General features: G+C 37.3%; 1 protein-coding gene across 7 annotated transcripts in view; it reads right to left on the bottom strand.

Annotated features, from left to right (window-relative positions):
- The window catches only part of PPFIA2 (PTPRF interacting protein alpha 2), a 503,998-nt gene that overhangs the window by 13,624 nt on the left and 467,718 nt on the right, over window positions 1-22,656 (bottom strand). For 5 of the 7 annotated variants that reach the window (XM_045289840.1, XM_045289844.1, XM_045289847.1 and 2 more), the window contains 6 exons: window positions 22,289-22,489; window positions 15,976-16,038; window positions 14,824-14,853; window positions 12,973-13,166; window positions 8,020-8,117; window positions 15-190 (listed from right to left, as the gene is read on the bottom strand). In XM_045289840.1, the coding sequence (XP_045145775.1) occupies window positions 15-190; window positions 8,020-8,117; window positions 12,973-13,166; window positions 14,824-14,853; window positions 15,976-16,038; window positions 22,289-22,489 (762 nt within the window). The remainder of the gene's footprint in view (window positions 1-14; window positions 191-8,019; window positions 8,118-12,972; window positions 13,167-14,823; window positions 14,854-15,975; window positions 16,039-22,288; window positions 22,490-22,656) is intronic. The other 2 variants (XM_045289861.1, XM_013004065.2) reach the window with 1 other exon arrangement.

Below are 22,656 nucleotides of genomic sequence, written 5' to 3'. Positions count from 1 at the left end.
ACAGCGGGGCTTGCCTGGGTGTTCTGTGTTGGAATCTGTAACAACAAAGCTAAGCTGCTGTAGTCAAAGTTCTCATCCAGGGCTATCAGTGATCCATGCACACCACTCTCAAGAATATTATTCGCATAATCTCGAAGTCCAATTGCTTGTATCCATCGAATAACTCGGTCATTGCTCCACACCAACACATCTAGAAAAGAGGTGCACTATTTTAGGCTGCAGCACTTTGTGTAATAAACAAAACCCAGAGGGGAAATGAACCATGGGCCAGGTCACCATTTATGCTGATTTCTTTATTCGTCCCCTAATGTCATCCATTGGATTACTGTTATAGCTAGCTAGCATATTTTAACTTTTGATATACACAAAAATTATTTTATATCAGAATGTGTGTTATCCCAGAAAAGACCTCCACCCCTGGAGCCCACTGCCTCAAAGCCTTATTGTTTTCTCATTAGCGCCATTAGGCTTGACTTGAAGTTCAGTGTTTTCACCGCCAGATGGAGACACTTCTTTATTGTGCCATATGCACGTTTCTCCAGTAACTGAAGAACAAACTGAGAATTTAACATGCTTTAAAGAAAATCTGATTAATTAACCATTACTTAGAACATTGAATATACTAGAAAATTCTCTTTCAATCTGAAGCAATGTATAGGAGACCACTAAGATGCTGTAAGAATTCAATTAGTTTCCACTTCCCGGACTATTTTGTACATGCATTGTTTCCCAATCGTATGCTGATGCAAAGCTCAAAGGTACCATTTATTTTCTTTAAATGATAGCATTTTATTGGGGTATAAAACATTTTGAATGTTATTTTGTAAAGGTAAAACCTTTACAGAAAAGTCAAGTGTGCCTTTTCTAGAGCACAATGTAAGCAGCTTATTTCATCATTTATTTTTCCCATGTTTTCCACTGAATTGACAAAATATCATATTAAATAAGTGAAACGGAAGTTAATAAAAATAATTTATTTTATGATATATAAGAAATGACAATATTAAGAAAATTTTATAATGTCCTCATAAAAACTCATAGAAAGGGAATTGTGAATCATATTTTACTCTTACAGCAATTTTCCCAGCTACTATTTTTTTCTGAATAAAAATTTATACATTTTTTTAAAGGTATATAAGATATCAGGGTGTGTCTATGATTTATTTTTTCTTAAGGGTGATTGTTATGGTGCTTAGGTTTATAAGAATAAGCCCACATGGAAGAAACACACCATCCTGTAAGATGACAAAGCGGCGAAGGGGTCAGGTATCAGGCATCAAAGACCAAAAAGAAACAAAAAACCATAACATTGTGAATGACTGGGAGTGCAGAGTGGGGACCCAGGACCCATCCGGGGGAAATTGGACATCTCCTTGCAGAAGGGCTAAGGGAAGGTAAGGAGCAAATCAGAGTGCAGTGTAGTAACGATGAAATATGCAATTTTCCTCTAGTTCTTAAATGCTTCCTCCCTACCCACTACCATGATCCCAATTCTACCTTACATATCCAGCTGGACTGGAGGATGTACACTGGCACAGACAAGAACTGGAAATACAGTGAACCCAGGACAGATGAAACCCCCAGGACCAGTAGAGAGAGTGGTGATAACGGGAGGGTGGAGGGAAGGTGAGGGAGAAAGGGGGAACAGAGGACAAGGTCTACATATGGCCTCCTCCCTGGGTGACGGACGGTGGAGAAGTGGGTGAGGGAGACGTTGGATGGGGTAAGATATGATAAAATAAAAATAATTTATAAATTATCAGGGGTTCAGGGGGAGGGAGGAGTGGCGAGGGAGGGGGTAAAAGGAGGAGCTGACACCAAGGGCTCAAGTGGAAAGCGGGTGTTGTGAGAATGATGAAGTCAACATATGTACTAATGTGCTGGACACAAATGAGGTATGTACGGATTGTGATGAGTTGTATGAATCCCTAATAAAATTATTATTTTAAAAAAATTCTCATTTATTCTAGCAATTTCTAATCAATTTGGGGTTTTATTTTGCAATATTAAAGCAACAGAGTGATACCAGCTCCAGGCAGTGGAGCTAAACTCAAAATAAAGCAAAAGGAAAATTATTAGGTGTTGGTAAAGATGCAGAGTAATTGGAATTTTCATTTTTTAATCTACTAATTGATTGAAAGCATTATGTAATTTTTCTTGTTTTTTTCCCCCCTGTAAATTTGGTGAATTACATAGTGGAATTTTCAGATCTCTAACTTAATGTTTCTGGAATAAGCTATACATCTCATCATGTATTATCTTTTTAATGTTTGGATTTTGCTGGTCTGAGATGATCTTTTCTAGTATCCTCGTTGACTCTTAGGATCGAGGGTTTTCTGGTCTCCTGAGATGAGTGTTTTCTTCTTTGTCTTGTCCTTGGAAGTTTATGTAAAGGATTTCTGTTAGCTCTTTCTTTAGTATGAAGAACAACTCACTGATGTAAGATATACAAGGATGGAGATTAAGTTTTTGTTTTGTGAGAATGTTTAAATTATTCAATTTTTATAATAGTGTGTGTGTATACCATTGAGTTATTAAACTACTAAAATCTTCATTCATTTTCTAGGAATTTGCTTATATTTTCCCAGCATGCCCTAATCCATTCATTCATACTTGCTTCTAAGACTTCTGAGATCTGCAATGCCTGTTGAGTTTTTAGAGCAGGAATTTATACGTCAGGTTCCTACAGCATCTCCTTCCTCGGCACCTTCAGCACACTGTCAGATTTACAAACAACTTTGTTTTGTGTTTTTATCTTTTAGACCCCAGCTTTCTGTTCCACTTTTTAACTTCAAATCCCATGTCTTTTATCAGTCTGCTGAGATTTCAAGAAGAAAGCTGTATAAAATAGCAGGTTTATCTCTTGAATGTCCTATTCCCCAGCCCTTTTTCCCCTCGTGACTTGGATGTTTGGGGAGCTTCATAAGCCATTTGTGAAGTATCTATCTTTTCTATTTGTTGGTGGTCAGACTATATAGTCTTATCCAAGTTATCCAATAAAGCCAGAGTTGGAAGTTTCTCAGGTTAAAGTTTAGGTTTTGTTGTTGTTATAGCCTATGCCAGACAGCATTTCACAGCATTTTCTCTATGGGTAAAACATTTGTACATGGATCTGGTGCCGAAAGACACATCTCATGGACCTGTACTTTGTGCCTCTGTTGCAGCTCGATTACTCTCATTTCTGGACCAAGGGTCTAATCTCCCTGTGCACTTAATTAATGAGGAGCATGTGTGGAAAGACTTAAACTGTACACTCTCTACAACCTATTACAGTGTCCTACTTCATTCAAAGCAGAATGGTTCTATTTAGGAAGTAAGGTGGTGCTTGGCCCCGCCAGAGTTTTAGCTCTTTCTGTCCCCATGGCTTTAAAAAAGCAATAAAACTACTGTCATCAAGTATATTCCAACTCATATAAATATTCCCAGGAACAGGCAACCTCATCTTTATCCCATGGAGCAGCTGATGGGTTTCAACCACTGACTTTGTGGTTAGCAATGCAACATCTCACTCAGCCCTCCTTAGAAAAGCAAAAGCCTTCTTGTGAGACTTGTCAGTCAGTTTGTCATGCTGTGGTGGCTTTGCTGTTGCTATGATGCTGGAAACGAAATCACCCCTCTTTCAAATACCAGCAAGGACGCTCAAAGTAAACAGGTTTCAATGGAACTTTGAGATGAAGAACAGACTGTAAAGAAGGGCAGGCTGTCCTGTTCGAAGTGATGAGCCACTAAAAGCCTTATAAGTCACCTGGAGCAGAGCCAGGCCCTGTCCTGGAAGATGAGGGCCTCCCAGCAAGAAGCATTCAAAACACAAGGGAGGAAGAGCTGCCTTCTTAAAGGACAGGGAACCATGCTGGCGTCCGTGGCTTGCTGCTCTGGCACCTCATACTTGGGAACGTCGAGCGGAGCAAAGAAGAGGAAGATACTCCACGAGATAGACCGGCCCAGCGGCTGCCAATGAACTCACACCTGTAACAATTGGGCAGACCTGCGTCGGGTCGCTTTCTCTCTTACCTAGGGGTCGCTGTGCGTGGGAAGCAGCTTGCCCGCACCTGACCACCACGTCAACGGGAAATGGTGCAGGAATCCAGAGCATCTCCCTCTGGCAGTGCGGAAGCACGGATTTCCGCTGAGCTTTCCTTATCTCGCTCCATTGATGCATTAGACCTCAGAAAGCGGCATGGGCGGGGTTTAGACTTCCACTGTTAGTCAGGTCTCTTAGAAATGTATCAGTCGTGTACCATTAAATAAACTCTGCCTAAAGAATTTCGTCATTGGTCCCTGAGAAATATTCTAAGCTCTTGCAAGTATTTGAATAACTGCGGTTCGTTGGTCATGGAAAGGCTTTTGCTAATTAGGTAGCACAGGTGGGGGCTGGGCAGGCCAGAAAGACTACTTTGCAGAATCAGTTGATCAAGGAAGGTGGACTGATTCAATCTAACATGACTGTAATGAAGTCCTGCTACAGGCCCTGGTCGTGGAAGCTCTATGAACTGAACTTCCTGGTTGGTGAAAGACATGGAGACACATGATCGGCCTTCATGTTTCCTTTTATGCCACTTAACTGCTTTGCAGGGGGAACCCTCCCAGACTTCACACTATGGGTCCCTTCAGTGGTGCGCTTTTTACTGCACTAAAACTGTAATCATAAATATAGCACTCGCTCTGAATTTTGTGAGTGGTTTTAGAAAATTTTCCAATAAAAGTGAGTCGTGAAAGTGAAAAATAAAGCTAAGCCAGGACCCTGGAGCTGATAGCTGGTATCCTGAGGGGGCCAAGGTAATCCCTGAATTTGTAGCTAGTAGGTCAGAAAGGAAGGCTAGCAATCCCCCAAGCTGTGGCTCCATCCTGCAGTGAAAGTGGGAAAATCCACGTTTCCAGTCGGCAGGCCCAAAGTGAGCGTGTCATGGCAACTCCCGCGCTTGAAGCAGGCATCAGAGGTGTGGTCCTGAGCCCTCTAATTTGTGAGTTCTAACCTGCCTCTAGAAGGCTGAAGGCATATGAAGAAGTGTGTGCGCGCCTGGTGTCAGGACACCTGCCTTTGAAAAGCTGGGCAGGGATTTGGTCTTGCGGCAGCAATTCCCTTGTGTTTTACTACGTACAACGCTTTTTGAAGCCAATGGAAAGACACTCTCCCTACAGAGCAACTGAAAATGTCCACTTTGATTCTTGCTGTTGTTGTTTTGTTAAACAGAATTGGAAATAGGAACATTTTATCTTTCCTAGAGCTGTGTTCCTGATGTGATAAACAAAGGCATGGCAGGAGTCATATTTCTGAAAATAGATATCCCCTCAAGTTCCTTTGCTGTACTTATAGTCAAGAGTGATCAAAAATATAAAATATTACACTTATTGGAAGAAAATAAATAAATCAGATACGCAAACTTTTCCTTCTAAAAAGCAGCAAACATATCCTTATTGTATTTTGTAAAGCAGATTCCACTTTATAAACGTGTATTTCCAAGCAAAATCTTTGTGTTGACATTAAGGCTTTGTAGGGATCCTTTTGACCGAAGTGACAAATTCAATGTCAATTCATTTTTGATATTCATATGACCTCCTCACTTCAGAACATGCTTTATGAAGGTCAAGGTTAATTGACACTTCAGAAATGACATAGACCCTTGGTCACAGTCAAGAGATATTCTTGTAAATGTCATCAGATCCATTATGGGAAATAAGACCTATTTATGACCTCACTCGTGGCATCTTCTTATATGGAGCTGTTCATATTTGTATATAAATGTAGTAAATTATAGCAGCTTTTCCTTAGGGTCACACTAACCAAGGATTGCCAAATACTAATACGGTCTTTGGAGTTGGGCCAAATGGCTGATTGCTGTACTTTAGATCTCTCCATAGCGAGCATTTCACGTGAGGACATAAAGCAACGTAAAATCTAACAGAAGAGAAATGCTTCAAAACGAAAACTAAGTAGTGTCATTCCACAGGACAAATCTCTTCGTGTATTAAAACACCTTTTGTTAGGTCAAGCCCAGGCTTCCTTCTGGGTTCTGTCTTTGGCCCATTAATTCCCATATTTCATCTCTACCGAACAACAATGCATTGAAAACAACCCACAATTTCCTGGGATCCCTACATAAAGTGAACATACACTTGACATTTCTAATGGGAAAAATGCTTTCTTGCTCCTAAGTAGAGAACAAAACGAAGTGTTAGGAGAAATCCATTATGCGTCTGTTTATTCTCTGATGAACCACAGATAGAAAGTATGCTCAACTGATCATTCGCACATGTATTCAAGTTCATTCTAACAGAACTCATGTTACTAGCCAAGAACTACCAAAGGTGAAAGTATCTGTTTTGTTGTTTATCACATGTGAAAATTACAGAAGTCTAATAGAGATGATCTTACAAAATAAAATAGTACTACACTTTAATATTGGTGGGGGTAAGATGCAATATAAACTTTGTTCCATATCTCAAGTAAGCCCAGAGGCAGGGAATTTAAAAACAAAGAGGCTTATCCTTAATATTTTTAATGTGCCAACGGCTATTGAGTTCAATTAGTTTCTACATGCCAACTCATGGAAATGGGTAATAGAGATATTTAACAGATGAATATTTATTTTTTCGCGTAGCTTATATATAATTTCTCCTTGAATAGTCTGGCTATATTTTCCTTAATGAACTTCTTTTTTTCTTAAATAATACAAGTGGCTACATTTATCAAACATAAGTTGAAGATACTCATATCCAACCTTGTACTGTTTCTATTTAACAGCAACAACAAGAATAAGAACACGATACTTTCAAGTAAGTACAGGATCTAACGTGCTTCTTTTAAAAAATCATCCTTTCTCCTGTATACTAAAGTATTCCTAAACATTTAAGGGGTTCTTTGTTAAATAAATTACTGTAAACAATAAATGTGTAATGTGTACTGCTTGACATTTTTCATCATTTAAGTTAAACATTTTTGTGCAGATAATTATAGAATTAGAGAATTTCCTAAAGTATATTCCATCTGGAATAATGAATAAAGTAGTCTTGTTTATGGGGGGAAATTTCCATGTTACTTCTGATAATCTATTCTAATTATAATATGATATGTTTAAAAATAAAGTTTCTGGACAATGACCCAAATCAAATGATGAACACCAAAGAGAAGTTGCCATAAAACAATATACCATTTCTTTGAGTCTTATTGAAAATATTAAATTGTTGACAAAATATCTGCTTTAAGACACCTTTGGTACAAACCTAATACATTAGTAGGAGGTTCAGAGAATTATGTCCTGTGATAGGCAGGATTATTGTGCCAACCTGGCCAATAAACACATGTGGGGTTAATAAGGTTGTAGTTTAATTGAAGGGCAAAGCCATAAATGGCTTGGCGAGCTTCGCCTTTCTGTCTCTTGCTCTCTGATGATCAGAACAGTGTGTGGCTCCCTTAGCTAGTTCTCTGCCTCAACTTGCGAGATACACTACCTGTGGGACATCCAACCTGTGGACTGTGATGCTATATTTTGAGCTTCCTTCAAGACATGCTTTGCCACACTGCTGGTGTATACATGACTTGAGCTGGGGACTGTTGGACCCTGTCATCTGGCTGACCATAGGTGACCTGCCCTGCTGTTTGCTGCCTGTGGCCGGACTGCCTGTATTACCCTACAGAAGACTCAGCTGTCTGCTTCTTTGACTTGCACACAGCAGCCCTCATGAGCTGAAGGACTGCCAGTGGATTAACTGTGTCATAGAAGTGAGTTGAACTGAGTCATCTGTACTGCTCTGCGGACTAATTAGCTGTTTATTTCTTACGTTGTATCTATCTATCTATATCAATATATCTAATCATAAGTGTCCTGGTTTTGTACCTTTAGAGAACCCTCTCTAACACAGTCCCAATTAAAAAAATCAAGAATAGGCCCCAAGAAAAATATTTATCATATGACCAAAATACCTCTTTTTATGTTTTAATCTAAAGGTACTAAAAAAAAAAAAGAATAAAAGCAAACGTCTAGAATCCCAAGAAAAGAGACTTGATATAAAAGACAATACCTTTTATTTCATGTTGACTTGCTTCCCGTCTTCTTTCCAGCTCTTTTCTGTCATAATTCAACCTCTTTAAACACATAATTCCATACTGTAAACTTGTTCTGTTATTTATTTTTTAAAGAAGAGGAACACACATTGAGTTTCTATCAGATAAAGCATGTTCATGATTAAGCATAGTCACACTACATGATACTTAATTAAGATAATAGGATAATAAATTATCTTTCTAAGTAAATCCTTTAATATTGGAAAGGTACCACAATGGAAATTATTGTTAGCACATGTCTCAGTATGACTGTAAAGGTTAGAGAAAATGTCTTCAGAATAAGGAGACACAGTCGGAAAAGAATCACAGGTTATTTTGTTCACCTCTGTGTTTTGCTGTCCATTATTTTTAGACTAATGATATTTTCCTTCAGAAAATGTAGACCCCTATCCATCAGTTGAGGGTCTTGAGACAACAGTGGTTAAAGTTTTCAGCTGCTAACCAAAAAATGGCAGTAATTAGAACCCATCAGTCACTTTGCAGGAGAACGAAGTGGCATGCTGTTTTGGTAACACTTTAACATGTTGGAAACCTTCCAGGGTCGTTAGGAGCTGGAATGGACTCTGCAACAGTGGGTTCGGCGTTTTGTCGGAAGGGCCATGAGATGAGATTGACTGGGCTGTAGGGTTAGTACACAGATAGCAAGTATTATGAATTGAACTCCATGTATCTCCAGAAGCTGTGTTCAATGTTCTATTTGCAGATTTTGTGTTTTGTTTTGTTACATGAATGTGTCAGTATTAGCGTAAGACATATCTTAAATCAATTTCTTATGTGAGATGCCACATTGGGGTCACAAGGAACAAGTAAACTTCCCCTGGAGAGCGCCTTCGTTGAATTTGTACTTCTAGAGGGCGTACCAGTAGGAAAATAAATTTCTGCATGCTAAATCCACACATTTGTGGTATTTCTATTATAGAACCAGTAGATAGCTAAGATGGGGAGGAACACAAGAACCAGATGTGCTCTTTTTTAATTGAGGAAAATCTCAATCTCTCTCAGTCTCACCATCTCTCACCGGACCTTAGTCCACTGAGTCGATGCCAACTCATATTGACCTTATAGGACAGGTTATAACTGCCCCTGTGGGTTTCTCAGACTGTAATCCTTTATGGGAGTACAAAGCACCATCTATATCCTGAGCAACTGCTGGTGGTTTTGAGCTAATGGTGGTTTTGAACTGCTGACTTTGCAGTTAGCAGTACAATGTGTACCCTCTACACCACCAGGGCAAACTCTCTCTCTCTCTCTCATACACATACAATCTTTTAACTCTATGTTTGTACCAATGTTTTGAAGCCCCCTCCTATGTATGTCAATTGAGTAATACACACACACACACACACACACACACACACACACACACACACACACCGTATATACTCAAGTATAAGCCGACCCAACTATCAGCTGAGGCACCTAATTTTACCACAATAACTGCATAAAACAATGTACTGAAGACCAGTAGTGAGAGTGGCGATATAGGAAGGGTGGAGGGAGGGTTAGGTGGAAAGGGGAAACCGATTACAAGGATCTACATATAACTTTCTCCCTGGGGGATGGACAACAGAAAAGTGGGGGAAGAGATACATTGGACAGTGTAAGATATGACAAAATAATAATTTATAAATTATCAAGGGTTCATGTGGGAGGGGGGGCTGGGGAAGGATGGGAAAAAATGAGGAGCTAATACCAAGGGATCAAGTAGACAGCAAATATTTTGAGAATGATGAGGGCAACAAATGTACAAATGTGCTTGACACAATGAATGTATGTATAGATTGTGATAAGAGTTGTACGAGCCCTTAATAAATGCTTTTTTTTGATGTGCTGAAAAACTCGGCTTATACACGAGTATATATGGTATATAGATATTGAACCAAATAACAAAATTTGCATAAACAACAACTCTGTGGTATTAACAAACAAAAACCTCGCTGCCATCAAGTTGATATCAACTCACAGCCTCGCAATAGGACAGAGTGGAACTGCCCCGTGGATATCCGAGGCTGTCAAGAGTTATTGGCACAGAAATCCTCCTTGTTTTCCTGTGAGTGGCTGGTGGCTTCGAACTACAGTCCATGCAGTTAACAGTCCAACTTGTAACCCACTGTGCCACCAAGGCTCCCCTAAGGTATAAAGCAAGATGTAAAAGGAACACCTCAGCAGACATCAAACTGGGTATGGGATGGGCATTATGGAAGAGCAGAGAACTGACCCTTAAAAGATCACGTAGCAGTGAAAGGAGCCTTACAGAAAAGAGCTCATGGTGAACAAAGTATCGCAGATAAAGTTTTAATGTGTGGTAGTAGTATTGAGAATCCGGTAGGAAGTGAGGAGATATATGATGATATGGATTTATGGAGAATGGACTTGCCTCCCTGGAAGCCCAGAATACATATGCTGACAACGTTGATATAACGAAACACAAGACTCTTTTTTGGTGTAAGAAACATTAATATAATAGCAAACTAGAATACTGAAGACCCAGGGAATCTTAGGGATGAGGAAATTAATTAAGGGTTAAAAAAAGCCAAAAGAAGAGTTTCAGGACAAGAGTGATGAGCACAGGGCAGAAATCCAGATGAAGGGAGAGACCCGCTATCGTAGACAGGACCAGGGCGGCAGAAAAGAAGTCCTAGGTGTCAAGCGTTTCTCATGTCTATTGGAATGTACATGATATTATAATACACAGAAACCAGGCAACGCCTTCAGGTTGGATGAATTTTTAAGGCCTAATTTTAATAAGGACAATGTTGAGCTCCAACATTTCAGAATTAAAGATAAAAGGGAAGAGACCTTCAATGAATAGGATAACCTATTAGATAATATTGATAATGTCCATCATACTAAACAACCTAAGGATAAACTAGCTACTCAGGTTAGTTTTGGCCGAATTTTTACTAATATGAAATACATAATTTTGCTTAAAAGAGAATATTTATTAATATGATACTATCTGTTAAGAGGGAAAACTGGATTGAAAGCATGATGGAATGTTGATTTTAATCAGAGCTAAATGTAACATGAAATTTAATATCAAACAAACAAGAACCCTATCATATCACTATTATTGAACGGAACAACAATTAAGAAGGGAGTAACACTTTGCATCATTCTTAATTGCCTGTAATGTTCCCATTGTGAGGTAGACTTCCTCGTCACTAATGTTTAGGATTGTGGTTCTCAATTTTTCTTTATGGATACATTAGACTGTGAGTAGTAGAATCTGTTGACAGGATATGTGTGTTCAGTTTTCCTGTTCTTTACTAGATCAATTTTAACACTGCTATTATTTGAATAGAAATTTATGATTACAATGAACAAGTTTCGTTTTGTTGTTTCTTTCATCCCTAAAATTTCCTGGGTCTTCAGTATTCTATTTTGCTATTATATTAATGTTTCTTACACCATAAAAGAGTCTTGTGTTTCATTACATCAACGCTGTCAGTGTATGTATTCTGGGCTATCTGTAGCTGTTGTTATGTTTGAGCAAAAGGTTTTTCATTTCTTGAATTATTAAACTAATAACTCAACAATGATTTTATCTATATATCTCTTGAAATTTAATGTTCATAAATAAATGCATGTGATCTCACCATAGAGTAAGATTTTATTGTCCCTGTCAACAACATAAATATGTCTTGTCAAGCCATTAACCAAGATAGAGCACTTTATGCCAATTATAAGTCTCATATTTTTATATAACTGCTATTATGTCACAGATTTTCCACCTAATATCTTGATAACTTATATTGATATTATGATTATTTTCAAGAAATTTAATCTGGTGATGTTAATAACTTTGAAACTCAAAATATCTCAGTACATTGGAATAAATAGTCTTTTATCTCTTTATTCTAATTTTTCATAAATATATTTTATTACTATATCATTCTCTTCACAATCACTGAGTAAATGTTGTCCAGGACTGAATCAAACACAGCATCTCATGATGAAATAATCTAGGTTGATCTTATTAATTTATCATCCTCATCACCTACATATAAAACAAACTATCACAATTCAATAGACTTTTGTTTTCATAGGTTAAAGGGTGGTCAAGTTATAATTACAGCAGTTATAATATGGTATTGTAACATGCCTTGTTTAACTTAGTAGTTGGTAACACCTCTAGAAACAAGGCTGTATTTTATTCTTCTAAATCCTCACAGTACCTAAAAGCACATTGAATATTTTTTCAAGATGAGGACATAAATAAGGAAAAGGATGAAAACATTGATGTGAAAATAAACAGCACAATATGAGCCCCTAATAAAATTATTTTTTTTAAAAAGAAAGAAAATAAACAGCACAAATACACCCTTCAGAAAATAACTAATTCTCACTATGTTCCATTTACCTAAGTTACATCTATTTATAAGTTCATTTATTGTGGGCTTCATTTTAATCTTAAAATGTTCTAGTATAAACAAATATATATCTATAAAATGATAAATATGGCAATGCTTAAGATAATACAAGGAAAGACTTATAATCGCTGAGGAGGATCTTGCTCATGTATTATTCCTTGGACACGTACTATGTACATGGTTTTACAGTACAGAAACACCAAACTACCAATCCCACTGCCTTTGAATTGCTTTCCACTCACAGCAAACCTACAGGACGGGTTGGATTCCTCATTTTGCTTCTGGAACTGTGAGTCTTTGGGAGCATGACCATTTCACCTTTCTCCTGCAGAGTGGTGCGAACTTTGTCGAGCACTTAACCAGCATTCTGCTACATTCATGCGGCTGAAAATATTCTCCAAATAGATGTTCCCTGATGTTTTGTATAGAATATATTTTCTATTGTCTAACCATCTCTGTATATGCATACTTTTTCATTTCAGTAAATACATATTTTCATTTTTGTTTCACTTTGATTATTATTTTAAATGCACCTACCGGTGGAAACTATCCACCATTTTTAAATGGACACGGAGATCTTTTTTTGTTAGATGGTCTAACATTCTTGCATCTACCAAGCACTCCATAAAATAACTTCTGTATTGAGGTAGCCCCAGGCTGGGAAGCCATTCATTTCCAATCCACTCGTGGTTCATATCTCCATAAGCCAGCGTCTGTAGAAAAACCGGACACTAGAATTGTTTTATAGCAGTCAAGTCTCTTAACCAATCAGATGAGATGGTAATTGGAGGATGTTACTGATTATTAGGACATACCATACCTAATTAATATGACTAATATCTTGTTTGTGAACAAGGTAGAAATAATATCTCACCAAGAAGTATTTGATTTACTTTAGTAGAAAATGGGATTGTGGGCAGATTTTTAAGGTTTGTTGCCCATATAAAATTACTGTGCCTATTCCAGATTCTCAAAAGCAATTACATCTTATTCAAACATGTACTTTGATAAGAAGGGAATTAACATTATTGTTATAATGTATATTCTAAATTTTTAGATTTTTATGTTGATAGGTTTACTTTCTTTTTGTCTTATTTATATTTCATGATTGTTCTTGTTCAACTTGTCAGCTAGGACTCAAAAGTTCCCCATTTTCAGTGTCGCTATTGCCATTACTATAGTACAAACCTCAAACCTCAGCGTCAAATAGAAACCACACTATAGTACAAACGTGTGTCAAAGTACCAAGTACAAACCTTAGTGCCAAAGAGAAAGAGGACAAAATGTGGAAATTTAATAACATATTTGCTACTTCAAGCATGCGGTAAGAATTTAATAAATATCAGTAGAAATCAATCACATAGATTCTGTATTTTAATAAGATGGGAATAATAAAAATAGAATGCAGGCATTATTTTTTAACTTAAGCAATTTGAACTATTCTTACAGTTAAAATTAAAGCCATTGTAAGCCTCACTGCCAAGCCATTTTTGCTCTCTAGAAATGTTAGTATTTCCTATTGACTTCCTTATCTATAATTTTGACTATAAGTGTCCCTCATTTTGTGGCAAATTCTAAAGAATGATGAAAGTCTTACAAAGATCAAAATCCAATACAATCCTACTTTACTAAGTAGTTAAACATAGGGCATTGTACCTCCCTCCCTCACTACCATTGAGTTGATTCTGACCCCTAGCCACCCTATAGGACAGGGTTGAACTGCCCCTGTGCGTTTCTGAAATGTCATTCTCTGGGGCAGTTGAAAGCCTCATCTTTCTCCCAAGTAGCAGCTGGTGATTTTAAAAGACAACATGTAACTCACTATGTAATCAAAGGTTATATTCAGGTCAAATACTAACATTTACTTTTAGCCACATGTATTTATCATATCAAATATCCAAAAGGTAGAAATATTGAAAAATACACAGCTTCCTTGTAATCTTCTATGATTGCTCTAAATACAGGCACTTCTCTTAAATAAATGGGAGTGATTTCTGACTAGCAATCCACAAAAATAATATAACCCCTCCGGCTCCAATCTTGAAAATATTTCCATTATATCTTCAAGCATCACACACATAATTAATTACTTCCTAATTAAACACACCAAACATGTTTTAGAGAAATTTAAGTCCCACATCACTTCCTGTGATTAAATTCCTAGAAGAATTACTCTTTTAGGACAGGCCATACAATGGACTGTCAACTTCTTTGTAAAACATTATAATTTTAAAGTACATAAATGACAGTAAATATCAAATGTACTTAAATGTATATTGATTTATTCATTGGCTAAGTGAGATTTATAAGATATGAAGATTGTTGCCCTCCACCTGCTCCTAGCCTACCAGGTGACATGAATTGCTGTAAAGCACATGGATTTCCTACCTGGGCCCAGCTTCCTTCCTCAGATTCCTTCTGTGTTAGCAGCAGGGAATCATTAATAAAGCAGGTAAAGATAAATTAATGTCAAATAAATAGAGTGAAATTTTTGTCAGAAGCAAAATTGTTTGTTAACGAAAGCATGCATTGATATGACATACACAAATCAATAAGTATACAGATTTTTAGACAGATCCATGCAAATTAATTCAGAAATTCTAGGAAAATTGCATAAGTTTCCATTCATATTATCTTAAACACACACACATATGTAACAAGAGATTCGTGATTATGTAGAAACTTGATCCCATCCTTTTAAATGTTTTCTAGTTTTTAAAAGTGTATAAGTCCCCAAATGTAAAGAACTACAGAAAAAGTTTCTAATTTATATATACACAGAAATACACACACAACACATATATGATGGAGAAAGTATACAGTAAGTAAATTTTAAAAAATTAAAAAATAATAGTTTCCATTTAAAATAACTTTCTGGTAATCAAATAGATTTCTATACCAGCCATTGGAAGAAATAAACAAGACCTATGTTTCCAAAATTAAATGAATAGCATGTCAACTTTGTTACTTTATATGAAAAAATGACTATATATATCATATTTTAAAAATCAAACAATTATAATCGGAGTCACAAGGCAGTGGTTTGTATATTGGAAATCTCTAATTATAATTAATTTGACTTAAAAAATTTTAATTTTACATAAGCCAGAAAATATTGATATGGTCAAGCACAAAAAAACAGATTATTCTATTAAAGGTAAGCCTTAAATATACATTATTCTAAATTAATTGGGTTTAATAATATGTGTTACCTGTGAATATGCCAATGTTAAATAGTAAATAATATCAAATATTTAAAATGTTGCAAAATTCGCTACTCAGGTTTTCATTTCTTGATTATTATTTGACGTTATATAAACTCTTTTTATATTTAGACTAACTAGCACTTCTTCCTTAAAGCAATGTCAAGTAGAGTGAAACAAAACTGTAATGGGACGTGTTAAAGACCATTGCCTGTGGTGAACTAAACATGCCCCATTAGGCTGGTCTGCAGTAAACAACCAAGTTTCCCAACCAAATGGAAAAGGATAGCGTTTTGGGTTTTTTTGGTGAAAGTTTAAGAGAGCAGTAATGACTAACCGTTTTTGCTGGAGCTGCAAGATTTTCCATTTCTTCATGGGTCACCCAGACATTGCCAGAAGGCTGAGGAAGCGGCCCAGAGGGAAGTGTGGAGTCCACGGGCGGAAGCAGTGGTAAAGAAGAAAGGCAGCACCGTGGTCAGTTCCCAGCATCCCCTCAAACACAATGATCGTGTCTCTACAGCATGCACAAGAGAGACCACATTGCTGCTTTGTTTGCTCATAGCCCCCTTCTTGCTTTGTAACTCAAAGAAGCTTAAATAGAACCCATGTGCTGTGACGCTCATGTGGGGTAGATTTAAAATATTTATATTGTTATTAATCAAGAAAAGGCATGATCAAAATTTGCGTTTCAAAGCTGCAGATCCGTAATAAGGAAGAATTAATGTAATATGATGTGTAGAAGAACCTGTTTGTCTATTTTATTCAGCTGGAAATATGGGATATGTACTTCATAGTGTTACAACCAGCATTTCAATCACATAATGATTTGGCATCTTGGAAAAAGAAAACCAATTGTCAATACATAGCTCCACGCACTAACTCAACCTCTCTAAAAATCAATTATGAATGTTTTCCAAATGATTATTTCCTTTTGCAATTCAGCAAACATGCTGTTTTTCTTTATTCCCTATAAAGGAAAAAGAGGGGAAAACAAGTTATTTTTATTTGGTAATATTTATTTTTCAGCTTCACTGAAAACTCTCAGACCCAACAGATAATGCATTCCCTAATTTTCAGCTGCATCCATAACAACAATAGTTTAATCCATATGCTTAGAAAATCTCTGAAAAACTGAACTCTATGAAGAATAAAGATGTGTGAGTATTGGAGGAAGATTCAACAACCAATGATATCACGTGACACACATTTGTTTGGTGAGAGTAAAGATTTAAGAATTTATAGATGAAGATCAAATATTGCAGCCTCTCTTATGGGTTGCAACTCAACATTAAGGAAAGAAAGCTCTTCACTACTGGACTAACAAGCATTGTGACAAATGGGGACAGTTTGAAGTCATCAAATATTTCATTTTACTGGGATCTGCAGTCAACACACTTGAGCACAACAGTCAAGAAACCAAACAATGTGTTTCATTGGACAAATCTGCTGCAAAAGAGCTCTTATGATGTTAAATACCTAAAGATCTCACTTGGCTGATGGAGGCGACCCCAGTCATAGCATTTGCAATGACCTCATATGCATGGAAAAGCTGGGCAATCATCAAGATTTAAGAGGAATTAATGTATTTAATTATGGTATTGATGAAGAATATTGCATACACTATGGATTAGCAGAAAAACAAATTAGTGTTGCAAGAAATACCATCGGATGATCCCTTGTAGCAAGAATGGCAACATTTTTGTCTCAAATATTTTGGACATGCTATCATGGAGGACCCTCTCTGGAGAAATGTATCATGCTTGGTCAAGTAGAAGGTCAGTAAAGAAGTGGAGGTCCCTCAATGAGATGGACCGAGACAGTGGCTGCCATAGTGGGCTCAGGCATCGGAACATTGTTGGCATGACTCAGGACCAGGCCATTGTGTTCTGCTACACACAGGAACATTGGTCTGCTGCACACAGGGGCACATTGAGTTGGAACCGATTTAATAGACTCTAATAATAATAAAAACAGATTTTTCAGAGAATAATAGGATGTCAACACATGCTTTCTTAAGCATAGACTATTCGGTGATGCAGTCTCACTTGAATTCTAGTAAATAAAAAATTGACATCTGTTCTGTTATGCACAATTTCTAAACCAAAATCCAGTTAGTCTCATACAGATTAGGCATATCATTGAAGGGAATGACCACTGAAAACCCCTTCTCAATAAAAATCTACCATTTTACTGATGATTATAGATTTTGAGCACTGACAGCACATTAACCCAAGCCTTACACTGGCCTTTCTTCCTACGTACTGCTCATTACTTCCTGTGCCACCAGGGCTCCTGAATCTCTTTCACAAGTTATCCTCAATCATGTTCGCCCCTCATTACTGAGTTGACTCTGACAATCTGCCCACCCCCTGTGTGACAGAGTCTAACTGTGTTTCACTGGGTTTTCAAAGACTGATTTTTTGGAACTAGCTTTCCAGGTTTTTCTTTGGAGGCAATTTTGGGTGGACTTACACCTCCAATCTTTCACGGTGCAACTGAGCATATCACCACCCTGAGATTTGCATTCATCTTAGATTTGGGTATATTTTTCTCATTAACATAAGAGAAACATTTCTCATTACAATATGATGGTTTATCTAAATGAGGCTTCTAAGATTAGTTATCATGAAAAGAAGAATCAAAATGGATTGAGTAAAATAATCTGAGAGAAGGAAATAAAAAGTGGAGTACAGGAAGCATGAACTTGATGCTGCCAGAAATGTACTTGTAAAAAAAAAAAGAAAAAAAGAAATGTACTTGTAAAGAGCACACGTGTGAGGTAAAAGCACACAAAAAAGTGACAGTAGAGAAGTCATTTAGCCTCTTTATATATCAGTTTTCCCTGTGTGTAAAACATGCATATATAGTGTCTATATTATAGTAAGACTGAAATGAGGATGCACTTAAAACACTGAGAACTGTAAAATACTTAGAACAGTAGCTAGTAAGCACTAAAATATGTTGGATAATTATATATCAGTTGCAACTCTGTGAACCAAGCTCCACTTAACCCATGGTTGTTTGGAAGCACTGGTGGCATACTGGCTATGCATTGGGCTATGGACTCTTATAGTTTGAAGGTTGACAGGTCAAAACTCCCAGCTGCTCTGTAGGAGAATGATGGATTTACAGTCTCAGAAATTCACAGAGGCAGCTCTACTCTGTCCTATAGGTTGCTATTAAGTCGCCATTGATTTGATGACAGTGAGTGTTTTTATTGATTGATTGATTTTTAAGTTTGGAGTTGGAGTTATCTATAGGTTTGCTAACAGCAAGACCTGGCTAAACACAAGGCCAGCAGTTTGAAAACACCCATCGCTCAGCAGGAGAAAAACGAGGCTTTCCATTCTTGTAGAGTCTGAGAAAACCCACCTGGACAGTTCTTCCCCACCCCCACCCCCCCTTTAGGGTCATTGTGACTCAGAACGGACTTGATGGCAGTGAGTGTGATTTGGGTTTTCTTTCTCTTGTACAACACACTGAGTGATGCCGCTTCTGTTGCTCAAGCTAGTGCGATTGTATGGCTACCAACCATACTTTGTACTTCTTTCCAAGTTTATTTCCACTGTCCTTTTTTGGGAGGTAAGCAATTCAAATATATTTTAAAGTAAATATTAAAGAAAGCTTGATCTTTTGTGAACTCTAAGTTGAATATTGTGGAACACTAGATAAAGGTAAACCATGAAACATAATATCACGGAAACAAAACTTTATCAAAGTCTGAAGAGGAAACGATAAGAAACAATGTTTACCCAGTTAAAGGGAGAGAGAAGAAAACAGCCTGGGCTATCTCATTGGCAACGTGAGTGAATGAAGAAGACATAGTACATTACTAAGGAAGACAAAGTTGGGCATTAATTAACAAAAACATACCAAACATCCTTGAATAATCTGAGTTAATTAACACATTCTCAGAAACACAGTAGCATTTCTTGAAGGGAAAAAAGACAAACCTAAACTTGTCTCTTCAGTGTGTGAGTTCTAACATACTTGTAAGGTCATTATAATATTAAATAATGAATGATGAGCTTAAATATTCACATCTTTATTTTATGTAGTCACTTTATTATCAGAAATGTATATGTAAATTTCATTACAGATTAAATAATGTAATATATAAATATATAAGAGAAGATTAAATGTTTTCATATGATGAGGTTGAATTATGGTACAAAGAGCATTCAGCATGTAGGCATAATTCAAGGTTTCCCTTATATAACTTGCACCAGCCTTTGTATAATATCTGGCAGAGTTTATATAACTTTTTAGATTAAAAATGTTTACCTAGTAGTAAAAATATAAATATTCCTCTGATCTTTAAAATGAGAAGTCTAGAATTATAATGAATAAAGAAATGAAAAGGTTATGCATATATAATTCATAGAAATAGCAATTCATTGCCTAACATATTATGCAATTTTAACCTTTTAGTAATTTTCAAAATGAAAATAAGGTACAAATATGGGTAAAGGAGGGGAAATGCTATTGGTTTCTTGTCAGCATATATCAAAGGAAATACCTAAAATAATACCAGTAATAAAGTTTGATGTTTTTTGATTAACTTTTAATTATGCTACATTAAAAAATCTGGAAAATAACTATCAAAATACTAAAAGTAAATAGTTCATAGTAATTATTTCTATAATCAGTGTTATTTTTTCTATCTTTTACATAGATTATATGTTAATCTTATAAAAAATAAAACAGCTTTATAATATTAACAGTATTTTAGCTATCTTTTCAATGCTAATTCCTTTTTGAGTCTTTATTCAGTAGAAAGGACTGAAAGCAGAATACTTAGAATCTGGCATCTGTGAAAATAATGTAAAAAAACACAGCATAAACAGCACTTAGATCAGAAAGGTTCTCTTCAGTGATCTTCACATCTGCCTTTGAATTAGGGAATTACATATACTCTTATTTTTAATATCCTCTTATTCAAATTCCTTTGTTTTGCTCAAGCATGTTTGGGAAAATTATAATTAATTACTCTATTTTTTATGATAAATGGATTCGGTTTTTAAATAAAAATGACAAGCCTATTCTATTTTTGAAGTCGGCACTTTGAAGGCTCTATTTTTGCAACCCTCTCTCACTGCCCTTGAGTTGGTTCTGACCGATGACACCTCGCAGAGCGTGGACTGGCTCGTGTGGGCTTCAGGCCGCAGCTCTAGAAGGGAGTAGAAAGCCTCATCTTTCTCCCCATGAGCGGCTGATGGTTTCAAACTGCTGAGCTTATTGCTTCACGATTCAAGCTTAGCTCACTATGCACCGGCTTCGTTTTGTAAAAATAGGAGTTTTCAAAAAAAATTTTTGCATCTGATTTTAATTTAGGATATTAATATCTGAGTCTCTTCTACTTAAGGTCTTCTTCTCTTAAACTGCAACCCCTCCCCCAAAATAGTGCCTGGGTGGTACTATAAACACAGCGGGCATGCAACCAGAACAGAAGGGACTGGTCAGTTTTTGTAACCATCCCTGTCTACAAGGATGAGAAGACATCTCTGAAACAGTAACCGAGAGAAAAAGCCCAGGGGTGGGGGCTGAGAGGCGCGCACTAGAATCTGTAGCATGGAAACTATGGGACAGCGCAGCAGAAACAGTGCCAAGACGACGGGACTATGAGGCAGAGGACACAGGACCACTAGCCCAAGAGGCTGAGACCAGAGACTCTGTTGCTGGTAGAGAAGGGGTGTTGCCGTGGACTAATGATCGTATCTTTACTGTCGACGATAACTCACCTATTCACTTCCCTATTAAGCCCTCATAATCATGAATATTGCCTGTGAGCTCGGTGTGGCCACTGCAATGCATTTTTGAACCAAGCAAAGAAATGTTTTGCTGTGGGAGAAACAGTTGGTGTCAGAGTAGTGAAGGAAGGATGGGCCGTGCAGGCTTACCCGCCCCTTGCCTCTTGACAAAAAGGAAACTAGAGGAGCTCTGATATGGCCCCAACTACACACCATTTACTGCGATCAGAAAGAGCAGAAAGGATCCTTGGGGTTTGTGTGACTCTAAATCTTTACGGGAGCAGACTATCTCCCCTTCCTTCTTTGGAGAGGTTAGTGGGTTTGAACTGCTGACCTCATGGTTAGTACCCACTTATGAAAGGATTGGAGACTTGCAAATGAAAAGCAAACTGATTTTGAAGGAAGGTATTTCACTTGGTGTTTACAGAACATCAACCCTCAGTGTAATTTTATAATATGGAGAGAGATTAAAAAAGTGAGGTAAACACAGAATCTGCAGAAAATACTGATGCATACATTTAATGTCCATAGATACTATCGAATTACTTTTTTCTCGTTAGTGTTGTTTATAACAACATCCTTAAAAAATAGAGTGAGACATAGGACTTGCAAATTTGGAGATAGATGTACTAAATTTTAGTCTAGAAACTTCCCCCAGTTTCTTACTTCTGATTTTCTATTTTAAAAAACTATAATTATGCAGAAGATAACCTTCAAGTGTGATTGGAAACACATCTCATGGCATAAAACCCATTAAAAGTAGCGGCTAGGTTAATGAAGAGCCTGCTAAATTCCTTCAGAGTCGTTCACGCTGGCACGGGACGCGTGCGCTGCTGCCCTGGCCTCCCTCTGCGGATGGCGGGGTGCCCTGGACCGGACGCAGAGCAGAAACGGACTCACTGTTCGGGACGTCGGAGGCGCCGAGGGGCTTGTCAGGGAAACCATCTCCTGGATGGCGAGTCGGAGCTTCAGGCGGTGCAGCGGGTTGCTGATTCCGATTTCTCGTTGTATCTCGGTGTCTGATAACGCAGACATGATGGCCCCGCTCTTCACGTTGGCTCGGCAGGCGGCCACGTACCAAGCCGGCATTCCTAACCAGAGCTGTGAGGGGCGAAACATGCACGTAGATTACCATGTGACATGCTAGTGTCTATCAGAGTCAAGAGCTTATTCTGTTTTGCATGCATGACCACATCCAATGCCCGTAAATCCAAGAGTAAGTGCCATTATTAGTTCTTTCAGAGGAAATAGATGAACCGATACACTAA

The sequence above is a fragment of the Echinops telfairi genome, unplaced genomic scaffold (genome assembly GCF_000313985.2).
Source record: "Echinops telfairi isolate 266 unplaced genomic scaffold, ASM31398v2 ScPeMD7_2;HRSCAF=8, whole genome shotgun sequence".
NCBI lineage: Eukaryota > Metazoa > Chordata > Mammalia > Afrosoricida > Tenrecidae > Echinops > Echinops telfairi.
The sequence above is the reverse complement of the archived record's forward strand: the minus strand, read 5'-3'. Positions and strand labels throughout refer to the sequence as shown.